The following is a 19,864-nucleotide window of genomic DNA, read 5'->3' as shown; positions in this document are numbered from 1 at the left end:
AACACGGGACTGGAGAATCCCGCCCATTGTCACCGCGAAACACGGGACTGGAGAATCCCGCCCATTGTCACCGCGAAACACGGGCTGGAGAATCCCGCCCATTGTCACCGCGAAACACGGTCTGGAGAATCCCGCCCATTGTCACCGCGAAACACGGGACTGGAGAATCCCGCCCACTGTCACCGCGAAACACGGGACTGGAGAATCCCGCCCACTGTCACCGCGAAACACGGGACTGGAGAATCCCGCCCATTGTCACCGCGAAACACGGGACTGGAGAATCCCGCCCATTGTCACCGCGAAACACGGGACTGGAGAATCCCGCCCACTGTCACCACGAAACACGGGACTGGAGAATCCCGCCCATTGTCACCGCGAAACACGGGACTGGAGAATCCCGCCCACTGTCACCACGAAACACGGGACTGGAGAATCCCGCCCAATGTCACCGCGAAACACGGGACTGGAGAATCCCGCCCATTGTCACCGCGAAACACGGGACTGGAGAATCCCGCCCATTGTCACCGCGAAACACGGGCTGGAGAATCCCGCCCATTGTCACCGCGAAACACGGTCTGGAGAATCCCGCCCATTGTCACCGCGAAACACGGGACTGGAGAATCCCGCCCACTGTCACCGTGAAACACGGGACTGGAGAATCCCGCCCATTGTCACCGCGAAACACGGAGCTGGAGAATCCCGCCCATTGTCACTGCGAAACACGGGACTGGAGAATCACTCCCATTGTCACCGCGAAACACGGGACTGGAGAATCACTCCCAATGTCACCGCGAAACACGGGACTGGAGAATCACTCCCATTGTCACCGCGAAACACGGGACTGGAGAATCACTCCCATTGTCACCGCGAAACACGGGCTGGAGAATCCCGCCCATTGTCACCGCGAAACACGGGACTGGAGAATCCCGCCCATTGTCACCGCGAAACACGGGCTGGAGAATCACTCCCATTGTCACCGCGAAACACGGGACTGGAGAATCCCGCCCAATGTCACCGCGAAACACGGGCTGGAGAATCCCGCCCATTGTCACCGCGAAACACGGGACTGGAGAATCCCGCCCAATGTCACCGCGAAACACGGGCTGGAGAATCACTCCCATTGTCACCGCGAAACACGGGACTGGAGAATCCCGCCCAATGTCACCGCGAAACACGGGCTGGAGAATCACTCCCATTGTCACCGCGAAACACGGGACTGGAGAATCCCGCCCATTGTCACCGCGAAACACGGGCTGGAGAATCACTCCCATTGTCACCGCGAAACACGGGCTGGAGAATCCCGCCCATTGTCACCGCGAAACACGGGACTGGAGAATCCCGCCCAATGTCACCGCGAAACACGGGACTGGAGAATCCCGCCCATTGTCACCGCGAAACACGGGCTGGAGAATCCCGCCCATTGTCACCGCGAAACACGGGACTGGAGAATCCCGCCCATTGTCACCGCGAAACACGGGACTGGAGAATCCCGCCCAATGTCACCGCGAAACACGGGCTGGAGAATCCCGCCCATTGTCACCGCGAAACACGGGCTGGAGAATCCCGCCCATTGTCACCGCGAAACACGGGACTGGAGAATCCCGCCCAATGTCACCGCGAAACACGGGCTGGAGAATCCCGCCCATTGTCACCGCGAAACACGGGCTGGAGAATCACTCCCATTGTCACCGCGAAACACGGGGCTGGAGAATCCCGCCCATTGTCACCGCGAAACACGGGCTGGAGAATCACTCCCATTGTCACCGCGAAACACGGGACTGGAGAATCCCGCCCATTGTCACCGCGAAACACGGGACTGGAGAATCCCGCCCAATGTCACCGCGAAACACGGGACTGGAGAATCCCGCCCATTGTCACCGCGAAACACGGGCTGGAGAATACCGCCCATTGTCACCGCGAAACACGGGACTGGAGAATCCCGCCCATTGTCACCGCGAAACACGGGACTGGAGAATCCCGCCCATTGTCACCGCGAAACACGGGACTGGAGAATCACTCCCATTGTCACCGCGAAACACGGGAATGGAGAATCCCGCCCATTGTCACCGCGAAACACGGGACTGGAGAATCACTCCCATTGTCACCGCGAAACACGGGCTGGAGAATCCCGCCCATTGTCACCGCGAAACACGGGACTGGAGAATCCCGCCCATTGTCACCGCGAAACACGGGACTGGAGAATCCCGCCCACTGTCACCGCGAAACACGGGCTGGAGAATCCCGCCCATTGTCACCGCGAAACACGGGCTGGAGAATCCCGCCCATTGTCACCGCGAAACACGGGACTGGAGAATCCCGCCCACTGTCACCACGAAACACGGGACTGGAGAATCCCGCCCAATGTCACCGCGAAACACGGGACTGGAGAATCCCGCCCATTGTCACCGCGAAACACGGGACTGGAGAATCCCGCCCACTGTCACCACGAAACACGGGACTGGAGAATCCCGCCCAATGTCACCGCGAAACACGGGACTGGAGAATCCCGCCCATTGTCACCGCGAAACACGGGTCTGGAGAATCCCGCCCATTGTCACCGCGAAACACGGGACTGGAGAATCCCGCCCATTGTCACCGCGAAACACGGGCTGGAGAATCCCGCCCATTGTCACCGCGAAACACGGTCTGGAGAATCCCGCCCATTGTCACCGCGAAACACGGGACTGGAGAATCCCGCCCATTGTCACCGCGAAACACGGGACTGGAGAATCCCGCCCATTGTCACCGCGAAACACGGGACTGGAGAATCCCGCCCACTGTCACCACGAAACACGGGACTGGAGAATCCCGCCCAATGTCACCGCGAAACACGGGACTGGAGAATCCCGCCCATTGTCACCGCGAAACACGGGACTGGAGAATCCCGCCCATTGTCACTGCGAAACACGGGACTGGAGAATCACGCCCACTGTCACCGCGAAACACGGGACTGGAGAATCCCGCCCATTGTCACCGCGAAACACGGGCTGGAGAATCCCGCCCAATGCCACCGCGAAACACGGGCTGGAGAATCCCGCCCATTGTCACCGCGAAACACGGGACTGGAGAATCACTCCCATTGTCACCGCGAAACACGGGACTGGAGAATCCCGCCCATTGTCACCGCGAAACACGGGACTGGAGAATCACTCCCATTGTCACCGCGAAACACGGGACTGGAGAATCCCGCCCATTGTCACCGCGAAACACGGGACTGGAGCATCCCGCCCACTGTCACCGCGAAACACGGGACTGGAGAATCACTCCCATTGTCACCGCGAAACACGGGACTGGAGAATCACGCCCAATGTCACCGCGAAACACGGGACTTGAGAATCCCGCCCAATGTCACCGCGAAACACGGGCTGGAGAATCCCGCCCATTGTCACCGCGAAACACGGGCTGGAGAATCCCGCCCATTGTCACCGCGAAACACGGGCTGGAGAATCCCGCCCATTGTCACCGCGAGACACGGGACTGGAGAATCCCGCCCATTGTCACCGCGAAACACGGGACTGGAGAATCCCGCCCATTGTCACCGCGAAACACGGGACTGGAGAATCCCGCCCATTGTCACCGCGAAGCACGGGCTGGAGAATCCCGCCCATTGTCACCGCGAAACACGGGACTGGAGAATCCCGCCCAATGTCACCGCGAAACACGGGCTGGAGAATCACTCCCATTGTCACCGCGAAACACGGGACTGGAGAATCCCGCCCATTGTCACCGCGAAACACGGGCTGGAGAATCACTCCCATTGTCACCGCGAAACACGGGCTGGAGAATCCCGCCCATTGTCACCGCGAAACACGGGACTGGAGAATCCCGCCCAATGTCACCGCGAAACACGGGACTGGAGAATCCCGCCCATTGTCACCGCGAAACACGGGCTGGAGAATCCCGCCCATTGTCACCGCGAAACACGGGACTGGAGAATCCCGCCCATTGTCACCGCGAAACACGGGACTGGAGAATCCCGCCCAATGTCACCGCGAAACACGGGCTGGAGAATCCCGCCCATTGTCACCGCGAAACACGGGCTGGAGAATCCCGCCCATTGTCACCGCGAAACACGGGACTGGAGAATCCCGCCCAATGTCACCGCGAAACACGGGCTGGAGAATCCCGCCCATTGTCACCGCGAAACACGGGCTGGAGAATCACTCCCATTGTCACCGCGAAACACGGGGCTGGAGAATCCCGCCCATTGTCACCGCGAAACACGGGCTGGAGAATCACTCCCATTGTCACCGCGAAACACGGGACTGGAGAATCCCGCCCATTGTCACCGCGAAACACGGGACTGGAGAATCCCGCCCAATGTCACCGCGAAACACGGGACTGGAGAATCCCGCCCATTGTCACCGCGAAACACGGGCTGGAGAATACCGCCCATTGTCACCGCGAAACACGGGACTGGAGAATCCCGCCCATTGTCACCGCGAAACACGGGACTGGAGAATCCCGCCCATTGTCACCGCGAAACACGGGACTGGAGAATCACTCCCATTGTCACCGCGAAACACGGGACTGGAGAATCCCGCCCATTGTCACCGCGAAACACGGGACTGGAGAATCACTCCCATTGTCACCGCGAAACACGGGCTGGAGAATCCCGCCCATTGTCACCGCGAAACACGGGACTGGAGAATCCCGCCCATTGTCACCGCGAAACACGGGACTGGAGAATCCCGCCCACTGTCACCGCGAAACACGGGCTGGAGAATCCCGCCCATTGTCACCGCGAAACACGGGCTGGAGAATCCCGCCCATTGTCACCGCGAAACACGGGACTGGAGAATCCCGCCCACTGTCACCACGAAACACGGGACTGGAGAATCCCGCCCAATGTCACCGCGAAACACGGGACTGGAGAATCCCGCCCATTGTCACCGCGAAACACGGGACTGGAGAATCCCGCCCACTGTCACCACGAAACACGGGACTGGAGAATCCCGCCCAATATCACCGCGAAACACGGGACTGGAGAATCCCGCCCATTGTCACCGCGAAACACGGGTCTGGAGAATCCCGCCCATTGTCACCGCGAAACACGGGACTGGAGAATCCCGCCCATTGTCACCGCGAAACACGGGCTGGAGAATCCCGCCCATTGTCACCGCGAAACACGGTCTGGAGAATCCCGCCCATTGTCACCGCGAAACACGGGACTGGAGAATCCCGCCCATTGTCACCGCGAAACACGGGACTGGAGAATCCCGCCCATTGTCACCGCGAAACACGGGACTGGAGAATCCCGCCCACTGTCACCACGAAACACGGGACTGGAGAATCCCGCCCAATGTCACCGCGAAACACGGGACTGGAGAATCCCGCCCATTGTCACCGCGAAACACGGGACTGGAGAATCCCGCCCATTGTCACTGCGAAACACGGGACTGGAGAATCACGCCCACTGTCACCGCGAAACACGGGACTGGAGAATCCCGCCCATTGTCACCGCGAAACACGGGCTGGAGAATCCCGCCCAATGTCACCGCGAAACACGGGCTGGAGAATCCCGCCCATTGTCACCGCGAAACACGGGACTGGAGAATCACTCCCATTGTCACCGCGAAACACGGGACTGGAGAATCCCGCCCATTGTCACCGCGAAACACGGGACTGGAGAATCACTCCCATTGTCACCGCGAAACACGGGACTGGAGAATCCCGCCCATTGTCACCGCGAAACACGGGACTGGAGCATCCCGCCCACTGTCACCGCGAAACACGGGACTGGAGAATCACTCCCATTGTCACCGCGAAACACGGGACTGGAGAATCACGCCCAATGTCACCGCGAAACACGGGACTTGAGAATCCCGCCCAATGTCACCGCGAAACACGGGCTGGAGAATCCCGCCCATTGTCACCGCGAAACACGGGCTGGAGAATCCCGCCCATTGTCACCGCGAAACACGGGCTGGAGAATCCCGCCCATTGTCACCGCGAGACACGGGACTGGAGAATCCCGCCCATTGTCACCGCGAAACACGGGACTGGAGAATCCCGCCCATTGTCACCGCGAAACACGGGACTGGAGCATCCCGCCCACTGTCACCGCGAAACACGGGACTGGAGAATCACTCCCATTGTCACCGCGAAACACGGGACTGGAGAATCACGCCCAATGTCACCGCGAAACACGGGACTGGAGAATCACTCCCATTGTCACCGCGAAACACGGGACTGGAGAATCACTCCCATTGTCACCGCGAAACACGGGACTGGAGCATCCCGCCCACTGTCACCGCGAAACACGGGACTGGAGAATCACTCCCATTGTCACCGCGAAACACGGGACTGGAGAATCACGCCCAATGTCACCGCGAAACACGGGACTTGAGAATCCCGCCCAATGTCACCGCGAAACACGGGACTGGAGCATCCCGCCCACTGTCACCGCGAAACACGGGACTGGAGAATCACTCCCATTGTCACCGCGAAACACGGGCTGGAGAATCCCGCCCATTGTCACCGCGAGACACGGGACTGGAGAATCCCGCCCATTGTCACCGCGAAACACGGGACTGGAGAATCCCGCCCATTGTCACCGCGAAACACGGGACTGGAGCATCCCGCCCACTGTCACCGCGAAACACGGGACTGGAGAATCACTCCCATTGTCACCGCGAAACACGGGACTGGAGAATCACGCCCAATGTCACCGCGAAACACGGGACTGGAGAATCACTCCCATTGTCACCGCGAAACACGGGACTGGAGAATCACTCCCATTGTCACCGCGAAACACGGGACTGGAGCATCCCGCCCACTGTCACCGCGAAACACGGGACTGGAGAATCACTCCCATTGTCACCGCGAAACACGGGACTGGAGAATCACGCCCAATGTCACCGCGAAACACGGGACTTGAGAATCCCGCCCAATGTCACCGCGAAACACGGGCTGGAGAATCCCGCCCATTGTCACCGCGAAACACGGGCTGGAGAATCCCGCCCATTGTCACCGCGAAACACGGGCTGGAGATTCCCGCCCATTGTCACCGCGAGACACGGGACTGGAGAATCCCGCCCATTGTCACCGCGAAACACGGGCTGGAGAATCCCGCCCATTGTCACCGCGAGACACGGGACTGGAGAATCCCGCCCATTGTCACCGCGAAACACGGGACTGGAGAATCCCGCCCGATGTCACCGCGAAACACGGGACTGGAGATTCCCGCCCATTGTCACCGCGAAACACGGGACTGGAGAATCCCGCCCATTGTCACCGCGAAACACGGGCTGGAGAATCCCGCCCATTGTCACCGCGAAACACGGGCTGGAGAATCCCGCCCATTGTCACCGCGAAACACGGGACTGGAGAATCCCGCCCATTGTCACCGCGAAACACGGGCTGGAGAATCCCGCCCATTGTCACCGCGAAACACGGGACTGGAGAATCACTCCCATTGTCACCGCGAAACACGGGACTGGAGAATCCCGCCCATTGTCACCGCGAAACACGGGACTGGAGAATCACTCCCATTGTCACCGCGAAACACGGGACTGGAGAATCCCGCCCATTGTCACCGCGAAACACGGGACTGGAGCATCCCGCCCACTGTCACCGCGAAACACGGGACTGGAGAATCACTCCCATTGTCACCGCGAAACACGGGACTGGAGAATCACGCCCAATGTCACCGCGAAACACGGGACTTGAGAATCCCGCCCAATGTCACCGCGAAACACGGGCTGGAGAATCCCGCCCATTGTCACCGCGAAACACGGGCTGGAGAATCCCGCCCATTGTCACCGCGAAACACGGGCTGGAGAATCCCGCCCATTGTCACCGCGAGACACGGGACTGGAGAATCCCGCCCATTGTCACCGCGAAACACGGGACTGGAGAATCCCGCCCATTGTCACCGCGAAACACGGGACTGGAGCATCCCGCCCACTGTCACCGCGAAACACGGGACTGGAGAATCACTCCCATTGTCACCGCGAAACACGGGACTGGAGAATCACGCCCAATGTCACCGCGAAACACGGGACTGGAGAATCACTCCCATTGTCACCGCGAAACACGGGACTGGAGAATCACTCCCATTGTCACCGCGAAACACGGGACTGGAGCATCCCGCCCACTGTCACCGCGAAACACGGGACTGGAGAATCACTCCCATTGTCACCGCGAAACACGGGACTGGAGAATCACGCCCAATGTCACCGCGAAACACGGGACTTGAGAATCCCGCCCAATGTCACCGCGAAACACGGGCTGGAGAATCCCGCCCATTGTCACCGCGAGACACGGGACTGGAGAATCCCGCCCATTGTCACCGCGAAACACGGGCTGGAGAATCCCGCCCATTGTCACCGCGAAACACGGGCTGGAGAATCCCGCCCATTGTCACCGCGAAACACGGGACTGGAGAATCCCGCCCACTGTCACCGCGAAACACGGGCTGGAGAATCACGCCCATTGTCACCGCGAAACACGGGACTGGAGAATCCCGCCCATTGTCACCGCGAAACACGGGACTGGAGAATCCCGCCCATTGTCACCGCGAAACACGGGACTGGAGAATCCCGCCCAATGTCACCGCGAAACACGGGGCTGGAGAATCCCGCCCATTGTCACCGCGAAACACGGGCTGGAGAATCACGCCCATTGTCACCGCGAAACACGGGACTGGAGAATCCCGCCCATTGTCACCGCGAAACACGGGACTGGAGAATCCCGCCCATTGTCACCGCGAAACACGGGACTGGAGAATCCCGCCCATTGTCACCGCGAAACACGGGACTGGAGAATCCCGCCCATTGTCACCGCGAAACACGGGACTGGAGAATCACGCCCATTATCACCGCGAAACACGGGGCTGGAGAATCCCGCCCATTGTCACCGCGAAACACGGGCTGGAGAATCACGCCCATTGTCACCGCGAAACACGGACTGGAGAATCCCGCCCATTGTCACCGCGAAACACGGGACTGGAGAATCCCGCCCATTGTCACCGCGAAACACGGGACTGGAGAATCACGCCCATTATCACCGCGAAACACGGGACTGGAGAATCCCGCCCATTGTCACCGCGAAACACGGGACTGGAGAATCCCGCCCAATGTCACCGCGAAACACGGGACTGGAGAACCCCGCCCATCGTCACCGCGAAACACGGGCTGGAGAATCCCGCCCATTGTCACCGCGAAACACGGGCTGGAGAATCCCGCCCATTGTCACCGCGAAACACGGGCTGGAGAATCCCGCCCACTGTCACCGCGAAACACGGGACTGGAGAATCCCGCCCATTGTCACCGCGAAACATGGGACTGGAGAATCCCGCCCATTGTCACCACGAAACACGGGGCTGGAGAATCCCACTCACTGTCACCGCGAAACACGGGGCTGGAGAATCCCGCCCAATGTCACCGCGAAACACGGGACTGGAGAATCCCGCCCACTGTCACCGCGAAACACGGGACTGGAGAATCCCGCCCATTGTCACCGCGAAACACGGGCTGGAGAATCCCGCCCATTGTCACCGCGAGACACGGGACTGGAGAATCCCGCCCATTGTCACCGCGAAACACGGGACTGGAGAATCCCGCCCATTGTCACCGCGAAACACGGGGCTGGAGAACGGGAGAATCCCGCCCATTGTCGCAAAAACAGGAAAAAAAACGCAACAGTCAAGTTCTCCCAACTGTTCACTCATTATCAAAAACCAAGTTGAAGCATTTGGTCCCAAATTTGCCGACTTCATAACACGGACACTGGGTCCATGTGTACTGGAGGGCGTGTGCGCAGGGAGTTAGAAACGCATTACCCCCTCCACCTTCCAACTCTTCTCCCCCAGCCCCCCACCCCCCTCCATCGTAAGGGAGGGTTGTTGTGGGGACCCGACAGCCCAAGGATAGGAGCCATGAGGAAAGTAAGGGAGAAGCTCCTCAGCAGGTGGCACTGGAATCCCGAGTGTGTGATACCCGAGCTGGGACCTTTCCAAAGGGCAGACCATAGTGGGTGAACTAACCCACGTGGCCGGGACTGTTACACTCATCAACCCAATCCCACCGGACACCCAGCGAGAAGATAGGAAATGTATTCTCAAAGTTCCCGTCCTGGATCTCAAACCATTCTATGGTTTTTCTCCTCCCCGTCTCCGTAACTTCCTCCACACCTTCAATCCTCCGAGGCCTCGATCTTGCTCCAGTTCTGGCCACTTGAGCATCGCTCCACCAGTGGCAGCTCTGCCTTCAACTGGAAAAGGGCCTAAACGCTGATATTCCTTCCTCAAACCTCTCTCTCTCTCCTCCTCGAAGACATTCCTTAAAACCGCCCCCCGCCCCCCCCCCCCACCACCCTGACTAAAGCTTTGCCCTAATAATGCTCTGTGCTTCGGGACACTTTACTACACCGAAGGCACTACCCAAATACAAGCTGTTGTTGTTACGTGACTGGGAATACACAATTCCCAAAGGACGGATACGGAATCCAAAGTCGGTCAAACTAGGGTTGGTTAGATCAGCGAGGGGGCGAAGTCATTCTGGAATCACTGGCGAGTCTCAACGGCACAAAATCCAAAACATGGAGCAGGCTGAACATTCTGACTTTATCCCTTCAATGAATCAAGTCAAATTGCTGGTGAAAACACACCGAAAAACCCAATGGCTAAAAATTATAAGTAACGGTTAACACTTGCTTCCAGAAGGCAAGCAGTAGGAATGTCAAATGTTACAGTTTCTGCCCAATCTGAAAAAAATATAAAATGAAACCCCAGATCCAATCTCGTCCTGCAGTTCACCTTCAGATCCATATCAATGGAACAACATACACTACAGTATCTGCTAATTCATTGATCAAAGTAGGGGCTGGTTTAGCACACTGGGCTAAAGAGCTGGCTTTGAAAGCAGACCAAGGCAGGCCAGCAGCACGGTTCAATTCCCGTACCAGCCTCCCCGATCAGGCGCCGGAATGTGGCGACTAGGGGCTTTTCACAGTAACTTCATTTGAAGCCGACTTGTGACAATAAGCGATTTTCATTTCATCATTTCAATCGCCACCAGGAATTTCACAAATCCAGCTCCTCTGATAAAAATAAAGTCTCAAGGTCGTAAGAAGTAGAAGGTGACGATCCCGCCCTTCAAGCCCACTCTACGATTCGATGGGATGATCGTCGATCGTCTACTTCAACACCATTTTCCTGCACTATCCCCCTATCCCTTGAGCAGGTAGAAATCGATCGATCTTCAACAGACACAAATGACTGAGCCTCCACAGTCCTCTGGGGCAGGGAATTACAACAATTCCCCACCCTCTGAAGGAAGAAATCCCTCCTCATCTCAGTCTCAATGGCCTACCCTTTCTTCGGAGTCTGGTTCCCTGGTTTTAGAACACTCTGACGCAGGTCATCAGGTCCAGGGGATTTATCGACTTTCAGTCCCGTTAATTTCTCAAGTACATTGTTAAAAATACTTATATTAACATCTTGCAGTTCCTTATTTCCACCAGTCCCTTGATTCTCACGGCATATTTAGTCTAGCTCTCTCTCAAGTACTCAGTCTGCAAATCTTTGTAGGGCAGACCATAGGCTGAAGAACAAGGCTGAGGGTTCCGCCAACTTTCACTGACCTCTTCGGTAAGTTTAGTGTTTGATTTTTCCAATGCATCCACTTTTGCTTGTAGATTATTCACAGTTGCACTGGAAGTTAAAAATGTACAAAGTGAGCAAATGTGTTGCAAATGAAAATTTACAGCACAGAAACAGGCCATTCGGCCCATCTGCTATGCGCTGGTGTTTCTGCTCCACGTGAACCTCCTCCCCACTCCCCTATCAGCATCTCCTTCTATTCCTTTCTCCCTCGTGTGTGTGTATCCAACCTCCCCTAAAATGTCTCTACACCATTCACCTCAACCACTTCCTGTGGGAGCGAGGCCCACATTCCCACCACTCTTTGGGTAAAGACGTTTCTTCGGCATTCCCCATTGGATTTATTAGGGACTATGTGTGGTCTCTAATTCTAATCTATCCCAGTCCAAAGATGTGCAGGTTAGGTGGATTGGCCGTGATAAATTGTCCTTAGTGTCCAAAATTGCCCTTAGTGTTGGGTGGGGTTACTGGGTTATGGGGATAGGGTGGAGGTGTTGACCTTGGGTCGGGTGCTCTTTCCAAGAGCCGGTGCAGACTCAATGGGCCGAATGGCCTCCTTCTGCACTGTAAATTCTATGATAATCTATCATAATCTATGATCCCGCCAAGTGGAAACATCGCCTCTACGTCTAAACATGCATCATTTTTTAAAAAAAATTTAGATTACCCAATTCATTTTTTTTCCAAGGGGCAATTTAGCGTGGCCAATCCACCTACCCTGCACATCTTTGGGTTGTGGGGGCGAAACCCACGCAAACACGGGGAGAATGTGCAAACTCCACTCTGACAGTGACCCAGAGCCGGGATCGAACCTGGGACCTCGGCGCCGTGAGGTTGCAGGGCTAACCCACTGCGCCACCGTGCTGCCCCACTTGCATCATTTTTAAGACCCCAGTCAGATCACCCCTTGCTCAGCCTACCCTCTTCTAGAGAGGAGCTGCCGGTCGTCTGCCCAGCCCTTTCCTGTTGGTTTGGATCTCTCGGTTATACATCATCCTTGTAGATCTGTTTTATTTTGGGCAGGCTCAATCAGTTTTATAACATGGAAACCAAGTAACAACTCTTGTGAATCACTGTGTGTGGCTTTCAGGCCGGGTGGAGTGTTGGGTGAGGGAAGGGCTGTTCAGCGAATGACAATTTCAGGAAGCTCAGAACTTTACTCCGAAGTAGAGCGAGTCTTGCACATCATCAGTAAGCAGTCCACTTCGTACCTTAGGTGTCGATTCAGTTCTTCCACATAGTTTTTTTGGTCCAAAATAGCGGTAATTTGCCCATCCCTAGGAAAAGGAGATAATTCCGGTTTTAAAATTGGTTGAGAAAGCAGCCGTTAAGCAAATATTAACGTACGTGTGACGAGAAAGCCTAGTAATTAATGTAATCACCTCCTCGATATTGCCGTTTCGCTAAAGCGCTCAGTGGCTCTCGCCTCGCAGTCTGAACGATGTGAATTTAAGTTGCTGTTTTACACAAAAAGACCATATCCAGGGGGAATCTCCAGTGCAGCACTGAAGGAATACTGCATCGTCAGAGGCACAGTCTCTGAGATGAGTCAATAACCCTAGGACTATTTGTCATCTGAGAAGGATGTAAAAATGCTAATGGCACTATTTTGAAGAGCAGCAAAGAAAGTTATTCCCAGTGGCCTGGCCACTGTTCATCTGTGAACACCGCCCAGTCCATCACGCAAAACCGCCTCCCATCCATTGACTCGGTCTACACCTCCCGCTGCCTTGGGAAAGCGGACAGCATCATCAAAGATCCCTCCCAACAGGGTTATTCTCGCTTCCAATTTCTCCATCGGGCAGGAGATACAAAAGTTTGGGAACACGCACTAAGATTCAAAAACAGCTTCTTCCCCGCTGTTACCAGACTCCTGAATGCCCCTCTAATGGACTAAACTGACCTCTTCACAAATCTTCTCTACTGAGTAGTACTACACTCCGTATGCATCACCTGGTGTCTATGTATTTATATTGTGTATATGTTTTTCATGTATGGAACGATCTGCCTGGACTGTACGCAGAACAATACTTTTCACTGTACCTTGGTACACAGGACAATAAATCTAAATCCCTCAATCAACACCACCATAAACAGATTATCTGCATTGCCATATTCCTGTCTGTGGGAGCTTGCTGCGCTATACTACAAGGGCAACTGCTCTTCAAAAACCTCACTGGCTGTAAAGTGCCCCTGGACATTGCAAGGCTGTGATAGACATTATAACTTACAAGCTTCCAGGTTACTAAATGAATCTCTCAATTCAAGAATTATTTTCACAGCTTATTTAGGAACCAATTCAAGCTTTTAGACAAAAATGCATGAATTTTCAAGATGTTTGGTGAATATTTATTTATTCCACAGCAAGAAATACTATTAAAAAAAGGTTTTCCAGTCATTATTCCGGAATGTTGCTGCGCATTTGTCCACAAAACAAGTCTACTACTATTCAAAACATTATTAATTGGCTGTGAAAGTTCCAGGATTGTGAAATGTAGCTGGATTTTGTTGCCAAGGAGAGTCAGGACAAGGTCACAGAGGATCACTCACCCCTCAGTGCTTTTACTACTGTGGCCTCCATCCTTCAAGTACAGAGAGAAATCGATCACACCGACCTGAGAGACAAGGGGCTCGTGTTAGGTGGCATTGCATCACTTCACAACACCGTACAAAATAAGACAGGGGCTACATGAGCTCGCGTGTCAAATGTAATTGGCAACAGCGCCGCTTGGGAAGGTGATGGTGTTGTGTTAGTGTCATTGAACCCCTGATCCAGAGGACAGGCTAATGCCGTGGGGACACGGGTTCAAATCCCGACACTAAATCAATTAATTTATTCTGGAATATAAAAAAAAGCAAGTCTCAGCAATGACCATGAAACCATCATCGATTGTTGTAAAAACCCATCTGGTTCACTCATGACCTTCAGGGAATCCGCCGCCCTTACCCGGCCTGGCCAACATGTGACTCCAGGCCCACAGCAATGTGGCTGACTAGCAAGACACTCAGTTCAACTAAGGATGGGAAATAAATGATGGGATGGGATGAATGAAAAAACAAACTTCAACTTGGTAGCTGAAAGCATCATCAATAATTAAGGTGCAGGATTCTGGCAAACCAATCAACTTTCCAGTTATGAAAGGCTTCGACAGGGTAAATGTAGAGAAAATGTTTCCACTTGTGGGCATGATGTGGAGGTGGCAGCGTTGGACTGGGGTGGGCACAGTAAGAAGTCTCACAACACCAGGTTAAAGTCCAACAGGTTTGTTTGAAATCTTATTTATTTGAAAGAACGTGATTTCAAATAAACCTGTTGGACTTTAACCTGGTGTTGAGAGACATCTTACTGTGTCTACTTGTTGGAGCAGGGGGGGGGGGAGGGGGGGTCTAAACCTAGGGACAATAAATAGAAAATAAGATTTTAAAAAAACAACTAAAAAACCTCAGCAGATCAGGCGGCATCCGTGGAGAGAAACAGAGTTAACGTTTCGGGTTGATGACCCGATATCTACGGGAAAGATTTTAACCCAGTGGATTTCAGAGTCACGAATAAATCCAGCGGGGAATTCAGGAGAAACCGCTTTACCCAGAGAGCGGTGAGAATGTGGGACTCGCTCCCACGGGATCGGGGAGAATGTGGGACTCGCTCCCACAGGGAGTGGGGAGAATGTGGGACTCGCTCCCACAGGGAGTGGGGAGAATGTGGGACTCGCTCCCACGGGGAGCGTTGAGAATGTGGGACTCGCTCCCACGGGAGCGGGGAGAATGTGGGACTCGCTCCCACAGGGGAGTGGGGAGAATGTGGGACTCGCTCCCACAGGGAGTGGTGAGAATGTGGGACTCACTCCCACAGGGAGTGGTGAGAATGTGGGACTCACTCCCACGGGGAGCGGTGAGAATGTGGGGCTCGCTCCCACGGGAGCGGGGAGAATGTGGGACTCGCTCCCACGGGGAGTGGGGGAGAATGTGGGACTCGTTCCCACGGGGAGTGGGGAGAATGTGGGACACGCTCCCACAGGGAGTGGGGAGAATGTGGGACACGCTCCCACAGGGAGTGGGGAGAATGTGGGACTCGCTCCCACAGGGAGTGGGGGAGAATGTGGGACTCGCTCCCACAGGGGGTGGTGAGAATGTGGGACTCGCTCCCACGGGGAGTGGGGAGAATGTGGGACTCGCTCCCACAGGGGAGCGGTGAGAATGTGGGACTCGCTCCCACAGGGAGTGGGGGAGAATGTGGAACTCGCTCCCACGGGGAGTGGGGAGAATGTGGGACTCGCTCCCACGGGGAGTGGGGTGAATGTGGGACTCGCTCCCACGGGGGGGCGGTGAGAATGTGGGACTCCCTCCCACGGGGAGTGGGGAGAATGTGGGACTCGCTCCCACGGAGGGGCGGTGAGAACGTGGGACTCCCTCCCACGGGGAGCGGTGAGAACGTGGGACTCCCTCCCACGGGGAGCGGTGAGAACGTGGGACTCGCTCCCACGGGGAGCAGGGAGAATGTGGGACTCGCTCCCACGGGGGGGTGGGGAGAATATGGGACTCGCTCCCACGGGGAGCGGGAAGAATGTGAGACTCGCTCCCATTGGGGGGGGGGGGGGGGGGGGGGGTCGAGGCGACTAAGAATAGCGTCAATACATTTAAAGATAAGCTGGATAAGCAAATGGAGGGAGCAAAGAACAGAGGGATAGGCAAAGATGTACAGATGGGAGGAGGCGTATGTGGAACATTAACACCACCACAAACCAGCTGGGCTGAATGGTCTCTGAATTCCACGTAATATTTCACGTGGATAGATTTACATTCACATTTTATTTAACTATTGTACATCTAAAGATACAGATATTTATGGAGGTTATTGTATATTTTGATCTACATTTGCAGTGAAAATATACAAATTGTTCGACGTTATTATACGCGGTTACTGTGAATTCGTGGTTACAGTAAATATCTTCCAGTTCAGCGGTACTATTTGCTCTGTTAGGCAGTTCCAGTATGTTATAATTACGGGGCTCATTATCCTGCACGTAGATAGATAGATAGAATTTACAGTGCAGAAGGAGGCCATTCGGCCCATTGAGTCTGCACCGGCTCTTGGAAAGAACACCCTACCCAAGGTCAACACCTCCGCCCTATCCCCATAACCCTGTAACCCCACCCAACACTAAGGGCAATTTTGGACACAAAGGGCAATTTATCATGGCCAATCCACCTAACCTGCACATCTTTGGATTGTGGGAGGAAACCGGAGCACCCGGAGGAAACCCACGCACACACGGGGAGGATGTGCAGACTCCGCACAGACAGTGACCCAAGCCGGAATCGAACCTGGGACCCTGGAGCTGTTAAGCAATTGTGCTATCCACTGTGCTACCGTGCTGCCCTAACTGTGCCCTAACCGTGCTATACACAATGCTACCGTCCCACATTCTTACCGCTCCCTGTGGGAGCGCGTCCCACAACCTACTTATTTAATCCCATACTTCAACCATTTCCAAATAGCATGCAAACCACATTTCAGCAGCTTGATTTTTCTATTCATTCACTCGATGTGGACATCACTCGCAAGGCCAGGAGAGAAAGCAGTCAACAAGCATGCAAATTTCAAAAGACATTTGGAATTCACAAAAGTTAATCTGCTCCGTTTCATTTCAGTAAGATGTGCCAATGGCAAAACACTTGCTTTTTATAAAATTGTCCATCCATAATTGACCTCAGGAAGGTGGTGGTGAGCCGCCTTCTTAAACCACTGCAGTCCCTGTGGTGTAGGTACACCCACAGTACTGTTAGGGAGGGAGTTCCAGGATTTTGACCCAGCGACAGTGAAGGATCGGCCGATATATTTCCAAGTCAGGGTGGTGAGTGACTTGGAGGGGAACCTCCAGGTGGTGGGGTTCCCAGGTATCTGCTGCTCTTGTCCTTCTAGATGGGAGTGGTCGTGGGTTTGGAAGGAGTGTCTAAAGAGCCTTGGTGAGTCACTGCAGTGCACCTTGCGGCTGCCACTGTGCGTCGGTGGTGATGGGCTGCCAATCAAGCAGTCTGCTTTGTCCTTTAGGGTACAGAGCTCCTTGAGTGTTGTTGAAGCTGCTCTCACCCAGGTAAGTGGAGAGTATTCCATTACACTCCTGACGTAAGACCACTACCATGTACAAGGACAAGAGCAGCAGATACCTGACCCACCACCTGGAGGTTCCCCTCCAAGTCACTCACCACCCAGAGTTGGAAATATATCACCGTTACTTCACTATCGCTGGGGAAACATCCTGGAGCTAACAGCACTGTGGGTGTACCTACACCTCAGGGACTGCAGCGGCTCAAGAAGGCAGCTCACCACCACCGTCCCAAGGGCAATTAGGGATGGACAATAAATGCTGACATAGCCAGCGACACCCACATCCCATAACTGAATAAAAAAAGCCAAGATCTATAAAAGATATATGTAGCCAAGGAGGGTGGAGGGAGTCAGGATACAAGTCAGCGATGATCTCACTGAATTGGGGAACAGACTTAGTGGCTGAATGCTCTCCTGCTCCCAAAGACCTACCTGGGTATCTAGATCTTCACCCTTCATACAAAGATTGACGTCAATCACATTGAGCCCAACGAGGAGTCCAGCAATCACTGCTCCTTCCTCTTCCATCATCAAAGCGTTCGGCTCATAGAATTCACTGGTGAAGAAGAATGAAAGATCACCGCAAAAACATGACAAATAAGCCCAGCCGGCCCCTTGAGCCAGCAGAGGTTCAATGGACTTCTACATCAACTCCACTTTCCCAGCCAATCCCATGTCCGGGGGGGCGGGTGCTGTGAATTCTCAAAGATTCACAACCCGTCGAGTTTTCGGTTTTTCCAATTAAGGGACAATGTAGCGTGGCCAATCCACCTACCCTGCACATCTTCTGGGTTGTGGGGGTGAGACCCACGCCGACACGGGAAGAATGGGGGCAGCACGGTGGCGCAGTGGTTAGCCCTGCTGCCTCACGGCGCCGAGGTCCCAGGTTCGATCCCGGCCCCGGGTCACTGTCCATGTGGAGTTTGCACATTTTCCCCGTGTTTGTGTGGGTTTCGCTCCCACAACCCAAAGATGTGCAGGCTAGGTGGATTGGCCACGCTAAATTGCCCCTTAATTGGGAAAATTGAATTGGGTACTCTAAATTTATTTATTTTTTAAAAGAAAGAAACAAAAAGGAGAATGCAAACTCCAGATGGTCAGTGAGCCCGGGTCCTCGGGGCCGTGAGGCAGCGGTGCTAACCACTGTGCCACCATACTGCTCTTGGATTGACATTTTCCTAATGGAATAATCCTTGACGATGCAGCCGAGGCAGCTTCACAACAGGAGGAGCAAGATGTGAAACATGTGAGGCAGTTTATTCCCTTTCCCCGCAGTAAAGCACAATGTTCTCCCCAAGCAGAACATCCATCAAGCAGATGGATGTTGCCAGTAATGCTCTACCTGCTGCAAAGGCAGGCAAGGGCGGCGCTCCCTACCAAAGGCGTTTCCATGGTGCCACACCTGCCGATGGCCCCGTAGCCCTGCCCACAACGCAAAGGAGACCAGAAGCCCTGCGTCACGGCTGTGCTGAAATCAAATTATTCGCCCCTAATCGGACAGGGCCCCAGAGGCCGTCTCCAGGAATATTGCACCCCACACCCTCTGGGGGCATTCCCAGCTCCCTGACCTGGAACTGAGGCAGAAGTTGGGATCTCGACCCAATCCAGCCTATTAAATCCCGAGCTTACAGACAGCTGCGACTTAATGCAAAAGTGGCGGAGGGCGAGTTTCTGAGATTTTGAAACATTAATGAGGATCCACTTGCTCAATGTGCCTGGAATCATCATAAGCCCCTTAACACGAGCAAGAAATATATTAAAACACTAACTAACCTGAGAAGATCCTTCCGATTAATCAAAGCTTTCATGTAATCCGACAGCTTTTTCTGCATCAGAGCCAGGCGCAGCCATGCCCTCCCTCTGCCAATCGGGGTCCTACAAACATTCAAGGACTGCCGTTACTATGTTTAAAGGTGCTACAGAAATGAAGATGGCGGCGTTCTGGCCAACCAGCATCGGTTGGTGCAAACACCCGTCGGGTTCACTCGTGTCCTTTCGGGAAGGAAATCTGCCGCCCTTGCCCGGTCTGGCCTGCAGGTGACTCCAGTCCCACAGCAATGTGGTTCTTTCCTCCCTGCCCTGAGCAAGACACTCAGTTCAAGGGCAATTAGGGAGGGCAATAAATGCCGGCCTAGCCAACGATGCCCACC

The 19,864-nt window shown here is 54.7% G+C and overlaps 1 protein-coding gene across 7 annotated transcripts in view; it reads right to left on the bottom strand.

The window, feature by feature from the left end:
* rufy3 (RUN and FYVE domain containing 3) overlaps positions 1 to 19,864 on the bottom strand; it is a 125,574-nt gene that overhangs the window by 56,684 nt on the left and 49,026 nt on the right. For all 7 annotated transcript variants that reach the window (XM_072495246.1, XM_072495248.1, XM_072495250.1 and 4 more), the window contains 5 exons: positions 19,488 to 19,589; positions 18,147 to 18,270; positions 14,156 to 14,220; positions 12,817 to 12,882; positions 11,587 to 11,656 (listed from right to left, as the gene is read on the bottom strand). In XM_072495246.1, the coding sequence (XP_072351347.1) occupies positions 11,587 to 11,656; positions 12,817 to 12,882; positions 14,156 to 14,220; positions 18,147 to 18,270; positions 19,488 to 19,589 (427 nt within the window). The remainder of the gene's footprint in view (positions 1 to 11,586; positions 11,657 to 12,816; positions 12,883 to 14,155; positions 14,221 to 18,146; positions 18,271 to 19,487; positions 19,590 to 19,864) is intronic.

The sequence above is a fragment of the Scyliorhinus torazame genome, chromosome 3, assembly GCF_047496885.1.
Source record: "Scyliorhinus torazame isolate Kashiwa2021f chromosome 3, sScyTor2.1, whole genome shotgun sequence".
NCBI classification, from domain to species: domain Eukaryota; kingdom Metazoa; phylum Chordata; class Chondrichthyes; order Carcharhiniformes; family Scyliorhinidae; genus Scyliorhinus; species Scyliorhinus torazame.
The sequence above is the reverse complement of the archived record's forward strand: the minus strand, read 5'-3'. Positions and strand labels throughout refer to the sequence as shown.